Source organism: Hibiscus syriacus, unplaced genomic scaffold, assembly GCF_006381635.1.
Source record: "Hibiscus syriacus cultivar Baekdansim isolate YM2019G1 unplaced genomic scaffold, ASM638163v2 tig00000477_pilon, whole genome shotgun sequence".
Classification (NCBI taxonomy): domain Eukaryota; kingdom Viridiplantae; phylum Streptophyta; class Magnoliopsida; order Malvales; family Malvaceae; genus Hibiscus; species Hibiscus syriacus.
In genome coordinates, this window is record NW_024061790.1 from 4651777 (window position 1) to 4663853 (window position 12077).

The 12077-nt window shown below is 36.8% G+C and overlaps 1 protein-coding gene across 1 annotated transcript; it reads left to right on the forward strand.

Annotated features, from left to right (window-relative positions):
* Positions 1-1909: 1909 nt before the first annotated feature.
* On the forward strand, positions 1910-2388 carry LOC120206494 (basic blue protein-like). The gene is made up of 2 exons (XM_039206131.1): positions 1910-2053; positions 2122-2388. The coding sequence occupies exons 1-2, from the start codon at positions 1912-1914 to the stop codon at positions 2319-2321; spliced, it is 342 nt and encodes a 113-aa protein (XP_039062062.1). The 5' UTR covers positions 1910-1911; the 3' UTR covers positions 2322-2388.
* The last annotated feature ends 9689 nt before the right edge of the window (positions 2389-12077 follow it).

Below are 12077 nucleotides of genomic sequence, written 5' to 3' on the forward strand. Positions count from 1 at the left end.
TTGTGTAACAATCAAGTGTTATCTTTACCAACTCTTCTTCCGGTATCTGAAGCAATTCTGGCATATTCCAGTTATACTCCCTTGGCATTTTCTTCGGGGACTTTTCTTCGGGGATTTCTTCTTCTTCTTTTTCTTCTTTAGGGTTATATGAATTACAAAATAGATGTTCAACATGTTCATTCAGAGTCGTAACTTCCTCCTCATTATCATTAACAACATCTTCCTTGGCAGCGGTTGTTTCATCATCAAAATTCGGGTATTGACCAATATCAAAATCATTGCACGCAGGGTCTGTTTCTTCTTCTGAAACATCATCAAAATCCGAGTATTGACCAAGATCAAAGTCCGGGTATTGACCAAGATCAAATTTTGAATACTGACTAGTACTCACAATTTTTTCTGTTGGCTCATCATCGTCTAACTGGTCAATACGAAAACCGGAATTTGGTGCTGAAAGTTGATTGGGATTTGGATTAGGGAAAGGTTGTAGGTTTTGAGATTGTGTTTGGTATTGGAAATGTGGTGAAACAAAATTTGCTTGGTGACGAAATTGTGGTGGAACCATTAAATTTTGAGCACCATAAACTAGGGTTGAAAAACTTAGTTGATTACTACCGGCTACTGACCCAACTTCACTACTTCTAGGTTCAACAACATACAATGTAACATCATCTTGCGAAACACTAATGTAAGCAATGAATCGTTCAACATCTTCATTGTCGGTTAACAAATAAACTTTACATTTTCTCTGATAAGATAGCCTAAATCCACTTAGGGGCTCTAAATTCAATTTATTTGCAACACGTAACATTAGAGTTTCATAAGTTAACTTTTTTAATGACAGTTTTAGTTGAAGATTCATGGGTAAAGGCATATATTGTAAAACACCATGAACATTCTCCCATGACCCTCCAAAACACAAATCTATCCAAACATGATCAACATTAGATGATTTCATTATTGTAAATTAATTTACAAAACACACGAGCTGCGAAACTAAAACTTGTTGCCGGATGGGGAAGGATGTCGTTGGATATAGGAACGGATGTCGCCGGAGAGAGTGATAGATGGAGATGGAATGAGTTGCGATTTAGGGATTTAGGTTATGAGTTGCTGCTGCTGCATAGTTATATACCCAAAACATTTGTGTTGCGAAACTAAAACCTGTTGCGAATTTGAAATTCAGTGTTGCGACAGTTAGAATCGCGTTGCGATGGTCAGAATCGAGTTGCAATTATGTATTATCGCGTTGTGATAGTCAGAATCGCGTTGCGAATCTGGAAACTGATTTGCGATACTGGAGATCGCGTTGCGATTTAGAGATCGCATTGCGATTTTATTGGTCATTTTGACAAATCGAAAAAAAGTTGGTCAAAATCGTATATTATAAGGAATTTTCGGTCACTGAGGTTATTTTCTCTTTAAAAAATTAGTTATTACAAATATTATCATTAGAAATATATTAAATATTTGTCATTAGATAAATAATTTTTTTATTAATTTTAAAATAAATATAAGAAAATTTATTCAAAAATAATTTTTAACCATTTTCAATTCAAGAATATTTTATTCATCAATAATGTATTTTTAATATATTTTTAATAATGTAATTTTAAAAAATCTAAAATTATAATATAACATTTTTTTGAGCTGTTCACGAGCTTTTCGAGTCGAGTATCGAGTAGCTCGTTTCGGTTCGTTAAGAACTCGAGTCGAGTTCGAGCTCGAGTTGAGTCCATTCGATCCGAGTATTTATCGAGCCAAGATCGAGTCGATCTCGAGTAGCTCGTGATCTGTCTCGTCTCATTTACGGCCCTACTCACAACTCGTAGAAATAACTCCATTTTCTTCAACTACATTTGTATCTTTTTTTCCTCGGAGATGGCGCAGCCAAGTCTAGCCACCAAGTTCATGCTCGCACTGCTAATCCTCCTCGTCGTTTTCTCCGAAACGATCAACGCAGCGACTTATACCGTGGGAGGCTCCGATTGTTGGACATTTAACATGGCCACTTGGCCTCAAGGGAAGCATTTCAGGGCCGGTGACACACTCTGTAAGCACATACATGTACATTTATATATATATTGAAGTTTTGAATTTGAATATTTGGCTCGTTTACAGTGTTCAAGTACGATCAGACGATCCACAACGTGGTGGCGGTTAACAGAGGAGGTTACCAGCGTTGCATTACACCGGCGGGTGCAAAAGTGCATAAAACGGGGAAAGATGAGGTGAAGCTGCGCAAAGGATTGAACTTCTTCATATGCAACGTTACTGGCCACTGTGAATCTGGAATGAAGATAGCCATTGATGCTGTGTAATCACCCACCTACTATTTTCTTTCAACAACTATGATTCTACTTGTTCATCTAAGACACAACTTACCTTGTTTTTTCTACTAATGTCTAAGTTTTTTTTACCCCACTAATATATCAAAAGTACCGATTTGATCAATGACATTATCGATTTATAACAAATCGATCACTCGTATTGAGGGTAACAAAATGCAGATATGAAGCATTAAACCCAAATAATTCTTGAAACCACATACCCTCCGAAGTGCTTTCCATTTCATGAAATTCAATTGAATTATACAATCTTTCCTTGTAACTCCAGTATTTGGTCTGGTTTCTCCAAACATTTCCACTACTTACATTGAATATCCCCACTTTCATAAGGAACCCATGAGTTCCAAGCAAAGTTGCCATTCAACATTCAAACACACGACGACGATAACATCTATATTCTCCATGAAGTTCAAGTTGACATTAAGATTACTTGCTGTCGACATTGAAAGTGAACAACCCCAAACGACGCCTTGCCATGCTTCGAGTATGTCGAGGCGTTGTGATCTCGTTTTTGGAGCAGGAAGTGGTTCTGGGGACGATAAGTTTGGAATCTCGAACCAATCTAGGTTCAGCTTCCAAGCGAGGGCTCTCCCATTGAGCCAAGTGGTTGAGGTTAGCAGCATCTTTAGGGTTAGCAGCAAGAAACCGAACGAGCGTCAAATTTAGCTAATGGGGAGTCAAACCGGTGGTTTGTTTGGTCGTCTTGTATGACAAAACGATGTCATGTACTGGTTTAACGAACCATATCAGCATTTTGTTATCCTAATAATGACTGTTAACTACTAGTAACCAATTTGTTATAAATCAATATCGTGAATGATCAAAACATTACTTTTAAAATATAATCAGGGAAAAGAGAGAGTTACTCAAAAACTATAAACCAAGTTACAGGGAAATTAGAAGAGCATTGAAGTAAACTTGGGAGCAAGACAACAAAAGCATGTTGACTGAGTTCGATTGATACGAGGACTTTCTTGTGCAAAAACTTGGCATCAGCGGGCCCCGGTCCTCGGTGTACACGAAACGATTTGGCCTATTAGTCTTCACCGTCTATGTAACGACATACATAAACTTCCACACTTCATTTTCCATCTCACTCTCTTAAACATTTAATTTCTATGGCCCAATCTTTAACTACAAACACCCAAAATCCCTTCCACTTCTCTCTGCAACTCTAAGCTCCATCGAAACGCCATGGACAGAGAGCAAGAAGAGATGCAATTCCTTGGGTTCTTCTGCATCTACATAGTCCTTCAAACTCATTATTTCATGCAGAAAAATCTTCAGCAAGATCACTTTATCTCTAATCATTCCCCTGTCTTTCATCGTCCTCCTTCACATGGAAGTTTCCAGTCTCCTCTTTCCCCAAATCATGCACACCGAGGTCGAACTCGACCAGACCCCATCACCCGCAAAATCCCAGAAACTCCACGATATAATCTCCTCCGAAGTGGCCTTCTTTTGGCTCTTCAAAGCCGCCTATATCACCCTGTATCTAATATTTTCCCTTCTTTCCACTGCTGCGGTGGTTTACACCGTCGCCTGCATATACACGGCTCGTGAACTCACGTTTGGCAAAGTCATGAGCGTCGTTCCCAGGGTCTGGAAACGGCTGATGGTCACCTTCCTATGCACCTTCGCCACCATGTTCGTCTACCACGTGGTGGCGATCTTCACCTTTATCAGTTGCGGATCTTGTTAATACAGACCGACGTGGTCGACGCGGTGTTGGCTTTGGTGCTGCTCTTTTACTTCGTCGGGTTCCTTTACATGACCATAATCTGGCAGTTGGCCAGCGTCATGTCTGTTTTGGATTCAAGCCATGATGAAGAACAAGAACTTGATCAAGGGAAACCTTTGGGTCGCCGTTATTATCTTCGTGAAGCTCAATGTGAGCTTCAAGATCATCCACGCCGCGTTTCAGACGCTGGTCGTCGATGGGATTGGGAGTAGCCAGGGAATGGCAAAGAGGGTTGTTTATGCAATTCTTTTGTTTCTTGTTGCTTTCTAAGATGATTCTGTTTGGACTGGTTATTCAGACAGTGATTTACTTTATGTGCAAATCTTACCACCATGAAAACATCGACAATCTGCATTGTCGGATCACTTGGATGTTTATTTGGGAGAGTATGTTCCTTTGAAACCCAAGATGTTCAGCTTGAACAGTGTCAGGTTTGATTGACTTCATCTTCAAAGTCAATCGATAAGATGATGCATGTAATACTTTATATTTGCTATAAATTAAAGCGTTATTGTTAATGTTTTTTTGGTACCTTTAATTATGAATAAATTAGTTACTTTCATTGCAATATTTTTCTTATTTATATTTAATTTTCATTTGATATAACCCATGGCATCTTATTTCTATTTTGATTGAGTACATATGCAATCACGGTTGTTTAAAAAATAACATGGCACAAATCAAACAATCTTAGTGGTTAATGGATTTGTTGTTATCTTGTATGATCACAGATTCGAGTATCACATATGTAATAGGTATGAACATTCATTTTTAAATTGTTGAAAGTCTTTTAACGAATACTACCTTTTAACGTATGCAATCACGAGTGTTTAAAAAATAATCTTTAATGGCACAAACCAAACGACCTTAGTGGTTAATGAATTTATTGCTATCTCTTATGATCCCAGATTCGAACACCACATATGTGAACGTTCATTTTCAAATGGTTGAAAGTCTTTTAACGGATACTACGTTATATTTAGTTATTCACCCAACTTTATAAAATAAAATAATGTTAAGGAACTATCAAGTGACTTCAGTGATAAAGAACAAAGTTATTCTCTTGAGATGTCTTGGATTCTAACAGTTGTATCTACAAACTGTGTGTACATTGTCAATAAATTAAGAAAATTCTAAATATATATTATCTTGTAATCGCACTCTTACTATTAAAAAAATGTTAAAGGTAAATTACACCATTCATTAGTCTATTACTTTCTCACTTCTATTTTAATCACTAAAACTTAAAACATTTCAATTAAATCACTTAATTTTTGAATTGATCCTATTTTTTACTGACATGAATTATTTTATTATTATTTTCCTATAACATGACATATTTTATTAGTATTTAATGATGCCAGTCCCAATCTTAAATCTAAACCCTAATCTATGCAAAATAAGATAAAATAATATAATCTCAATCCTAAACCTAAACTCTAATATATGCAAAATAAAATAAAATATCATGATCTCAATTTCAATCTCAATCTCTAATCCCTAATTCTAAATCCATAAACCTCAAACCCAAATTTTTACTCTCATCGACCACACCCTCATCGGTCATACTCTTATCAATAACACCCTTACTGAACCTAAGCCAGAAATCAAACTCATCAAACTCGTATAATCTCAATCCATAAACGCCCATTGAACTTCAGCCATCAAAGAATCTCCCCCAAACAATTTCACAAAAGTAAGGGCAAGCAGTGCCAGGGCGTATTGGGTTTAACAGGTGGAAGCACTTAGAAAAGAATGAGGCGAATGCCTTATCTGAGGTGTTGGCAACAGTCGACGACTTACATTTGTGAATTCATAACCAATGGATTAGGGAGAGATTGAGTTGTAGACGACAACGACCACAATCTGTTAGTGTGACGGTATTTGTTGAGTCTTTTGGCGATAGGAAGATTTAGTAAGGGAAGAAAAAAGTGATTGGGGGTGAGGACGTCGAGGATGGGATGGGGGTTGTGATTTGGGGGTGAGGCCGTCAATAAGCCACCGTTAGTCGATGGGAGGGTGAGCCTGTTTAGGTTGAGGGTTGTAATTTCATGTTTATGGTTTGGGTTTAAATTTGAATTATAATTTAGGGTTTCTTTTAAAATTTAGTTTTTATTATAATCCAAAGCGGTATTAAAATACAAATAAAATATTTCACATCATATGAAAATAATAATAAAATAATCCATATAGTTACAAGTTACTAAAATTTGAATAATTCGAAAATTGAATGATTAAATTAGAAACTTTAAATTATAGTTTCTAAAATAAAAATGAGAAGATAGTTTATTAAGAAATGATATAGTGTACTCTAACATTAATTTTAATTAATCAAATAATAATCTCAATATCTATAATCAAATTAAAATATGACATTATTTTATTTTATTTATTTTTAATGTTTTAATTATAATAAAATAAATAAACATGTCACATCACTTAAAATTATATCATAGTTTAAATTAATAATATATTTTTTAATTAAATTGAGCTTATAATATTAACAGTATTTTTAGGTGATATTCTCTAAAAATCACCCTGACTAATTTTATTTATCTGTCAGACACCATTTTATCTTTATTTACCGATCTAACACCCTTTGCAGGAAGGCGCGACCCATGCACCGCGTCTTACGCTGATCTGTGGGGTAAGGCGCTGCCCATGCATCGCGCCTTATGTTGATATGGCGACACACTGGGTAAGGCGCGGTGCATGGGCCGTACCTTTTTGCAATTATGACACTCGTCAGAATGGCGCGGTGCATGGACCGCGCATTGTATAATTGTTTTCGCACTTCTCGGCTTTAAAGCGTTTTCTCTCGGCTATAAATACCCCCTACCCCCGTAAACTTTCACACAACAACGGTACAACCGAAAAACTAATACAATAATCCTCTCAACCCGAAAATATCACCATACAATCCTCTTATCTTTGATTCAGAAGTTCGATCGATCTTTCGTTATAAGGTATTTTTTATAATATTTTTTTTACAATTATATATGATTATTTGGAAAAAAATATTGTACTAATTGTTTTCAATTAATTTTTGTGGTTGTAAAATTGGAAAGCAGAAGCATACGTCGAAATATTTTTGTCGATACGGTAATAATATAAAATTATATTATTTAAATTATTTACGTTTATGTGTACAAATTTTATTGTGTTATATTTTAATTCATATATTATTTATTTAATTAGGCTTGTTTTAGTTTTTTTTTGCAGATATAATATTATCTCACTTTCAAACTCTAAGAATGGCTCGAATTTCAACTATTGTTTATTATGATGAAAAAATTAGGGAATATGAAACCGGCGTTGTTTTCGTATCAAATCATTATGTTAAAATATCCTTCAAGAGAAACATAACTCTTGAGGAGCTAATAACGAAGATTTCAATGAAGGTTCATGTTGGAAGTACTAGAAGAATGTCGTCGCTTCAATACAAATTTCCAACATCATTATTGTCATTAACTTATACAGCGTTCGAACGATCGAACAATGATGATTTTGAAATAATGGTTGATTCTCAAAGTAATTATTCAGATGCCAATACGGAGAAGTATGCAAAGTTTATTGAAATATGTGATGTTTGGGGTTTGTCATTAAGCTCCCACTATAGCCTAGATGAACAAGTTGATCAAGTTGACAGTCCGAATACAGTAATGTGTAATGATTTTAATGCCATGATGGAAAATCCGCATCATGATGTCGTCCCATCAACTTCAATGGGGAGAGATTCATCAGCAACTCCTTACGATCTGTACCGAGGTATGCCCATGAACAATCCGTATGGCAACATTGCGTCCAGTTCAAGGGGAAGACATTCATCTGGCAATTTCTTTAACCTTAATATGGAGATGCCCTCGACGCAACAATCTGTGCAGTTTCCATTTGACACAATGGCTTCAAGCTCCAGGGGAGGCATTCGGCTGCGGGCTTTTTCGATCTCAATGTCAATATGCCTTCTAGTTCAAGGGGAAGGCATGCAAGTGGTAGGTTCTTCGACTTAAATGTAGAGAGCATGGAGGAACCATCATCTCCACCAGAAGAATCGCTTCGTGAGCCAGATGTGGATGGTGCTGAGACTGGACTATTCATTCACCCAGAATCATCGCAATTCAGCTCCGATGAAGATGATGATGTAGATGAAATTCCCTCAGATATGGCACAAACTGACCCTCCAGCACAGATGTATGAAGCTGACTATGGTGCAATGTACGGGTTAGAATTTTCGGATATACCTCATCTCGGTGACTATAGATTTTACTCATAAATAAATAATGGTGAGTTATCTTTAGGCATGGAGTTTTCAAGCAAAGAATAAGCGATGATGGCTATAAAAAATTACAATATCCGTAATTCTGTTCAATCTAGAATCACCCGCTCTATGATAGAAAAATATGTATGCCACTGTGTCCGACATGAAAATGGATGCAATTGGATGGTTCGCGTATCGAAGATGAAGAGAAAAAATAATATATGAGAACTAACGGTATACAACGATCCTCACACATGTTGTGCTGGAGGGATCAACCAAGATCATCCCAACTTGGACTCTGAAGTGATCTGCCAAGCCATCATGCCCATGGTAAAAGAAAGCTTACATATAGCTATTGCTGTGTTGATTTAAGCTATACAATTGCAGTATGGGTATTCCGTCTCATATAGAAAAGCATGGAAGGCAAAGTAGAATGCCATTAAAAAACTTCACGGCGAATGGGATGCATCTTACAACGAACTTCCAAGTTGGTTTAAGCTGGTGCGGAGGTTGAATCCTGGGACAATTGTGGACTTCAAAACCTCCCATGCATACCATAATGATCGAGTTCTTCGCGATCGATGCCAATTCTACTGGGTTTTTTGGACTTACCCACAGTGCATTAATGTTGTCAAATACTGCAAGCCTATGGTCCAGATCGACTAGACTTTCTTGTATGGAAAATACAAGCAAGTTTTACTATTGACAGTTGTCTAAGATAGTAATCACAACATTCTTCCAGTTGCTTTTGCTCTTGTTGAATGAGAAAATACATATTCTTGGGATTTTTTCTTCCGAAACTTACGTTCACATGTTATCACGAGGGAAAATATTTGTGTCATTTCAGATCTCGGAGCTGGGATCAAAGCAGTAATGGAGTCGTTGGGTCTAATGTGGCAACCACTCTTTGTCCAACATAGGTATTGTATCTGACACATTGTTGCGAACTACCATTAAAGGTTCAAGAAGAATGATGAACATCAATTACTTGTGCGCATGGGTAAGTGAAACTGTTGTAGTTTTTTCTTTTGATCATTTTCATTTTTTAAGAAACAAAGTTAGTAAGTTATACATTTTATGCTCAGATTAAGAACTAATACCTCAAACATTTGAATCCATGCTTTAAGATTTGCGGGCGGAGAAAGAGGTAGCATACGATTACATCAGCCTCATCGATAAAGAAATGTGGACAAACACATATGATGGTGGATATCGATATGAACACATGACGACCAACTTGGCTAAGGCAATCAATTCGACCTTAAAGGGTGCACGTCACTTACCTGTAGCAACTTTGGTAAAAACTATATATTTTTGTTTGGGGTCACTTTTTGTGAAGCTCGGGGGACAAGCTCAAACCTGGATGTAAGGCGGTCATGTCTATCACCCTAGATTAGTTACAGATCTACAAAAAACATTGTGCATCAAATGAAATGTCTGTAACAAGCTTCTCTAGAACGTATGAATTGTTTCGTGTCACGTAGTTGTCGCGACCTTTTCAAGGGATTGAAGCTATGTTGTTAAGAGTAAATATACGGGAAAGATGGTGCGACTGCGGGTTTTTTCAAGCTCTGAAGTATCCATACTCTCATGTGATAGCAGCTTGCTCGCATACTCGTCAAGACTATAACCATTTTTTGGATCCTGTATACCTACTATCAGAAGTGTTTAAGGTATACGAATTTGAGTTCCCCCCATAGGTAATGACAAAGACCCTAATGAGGTTCATAATTGGGTTTCGATTGTACAAGATCTGACTTTATTGAGAGACCGTGGTCGTCCAAAATCCACTTGAATTCATTATGATATGGATATTCGAGAACAATTTAGACACGACAAAAAATGTGGACATTGTAGAAACTCAGGACACACTAGAAGAACATGTCCACTTCTGTTGTCATCAAGTAACCATTGATGAGGAACTAATGTAGTTGTTGTTTATCAAATAATAATTCTTGTAGTTTAATTTACATTTACTTAAAGTTAATGTCATTTGATAACCGTTGATGAAGATTAAAAAAACGATGCAAGAAAACGAGATTCGACATTGGCGTTATATGTGATTATAATAAAAGAGATAATAGGTGACAAACTTAAGAAAGTTATCAAACACAATTATTAAATTTTATCGAACTAATAGCAATTTGATATTTGAATATAATTTTAAATACAACAAACTTACAATAAGTATTAAATGGTAAATAATAATAAAAATTACAATAACTGATATTAAATGGTAATAAACAAAATTAACAAAATAAATTAACAAAAAGTTCAATAAAATTAACAAAATAAATTAAATATTAAATGATAAATAATAAAAAATTACAATAAAAAAGTCCAATAAACAACTAAATACAAATATAATAAAATATCAAAATCTATCGATGTTTGCGGTGCGAATGTGTTCCGCAGGGCGGTGGCTGTCATTATCGAGGAGCATTTCTTCGTATAATTGGTTCTGACTCCTCATTGTCATCATCATCACCATCATCGTCGTCGTCGTCATCTTCGTCGTCGTCGTCAGGAGCAGATACATTTTGTTGATGAGGAATTGATGACGATAGCACCTCCATAGAATAAGGACCCTGGAGGTGTATGACTGACTATCCCACCGCTCATAGAAAACTGGGAAAACTCATAAAACACATACATCGATAAGTGTAAAAACTGTACAAGAGGTGTCTGTGCGGCGGCTATCAGTGATGAGGCGGCACCCGCCAAATAACCAATATATGAACCCCAAGTTAGATCTACAAACATAGACCCATAATATTCTCCAGGAGGGGTCATATAACTCTGTGACGGTGGCGGCGGCGACATCTGGTAAAGGAAAGGCAGTGGCGGCATCAGATATGGTTGCGGCATGTACGTCGTTATAGACGGTGGTTACTGTGAAGGTTCAGGTGATGCAGCTGACATCGAACCGGAAGCACCTGTTCTCCGTCTACGAGTCGGGGGACGATGAGGTTGTGACGGTGCACGTCTCTATCGACGTCGATGAATTCTCATTCCTCGTGCATCCTCGGAAAGCAGAAATGGTTTCTCGTTACTGTTGAACCACTCATAATAACCATCAGCAAACGTCAAATGATCAACATAAATGGGTTCCCTATAGGGAAGACGCCGATGTCGATCCTCCCATATAATGACCCACTAATAATGCTTCAACAACCAATCTGTATTCGTTTTACCGCGTCGATCTGTGCTATGCAATTGGTCCATATTACGAGGTACTTCCGGAATCGGTTGTACAAAACCAAATTTCCGGAGCACGCGATCAGTGGGGTGCCACTCCACAATCGTATAACAGATCAAAGGTACTACCGCCATCCAAACATCTAATGGGCCCCTCAACTCAGGTGGGATGCACATCCTCATATCATCATTAGAATAAGGTGCCCATTCAAACTAAAACAAATATATGTAATTCTTATCAAAATAATAATCTAAATATTATACTATGGTACAAAATCGATTTTCAAATATTAAAATACATACATCTGTGCCAGCCTTCTGATCGATTAGTAGTCTGATTATTTCTAATTCATCAGGTAGATCCCGATGATTTTTCCTGTCAATAGACCACCTATTCAAGGAATTTTTTTATTATACACTAGATAAAATGATTAATATATGAAATCAGTTTTGTAATTACCTCAATAGGAGCGGGAATACGAACGAGTTCTTCACAACAGGACATAAAAATGACAAGCGATACCTTGCCCAA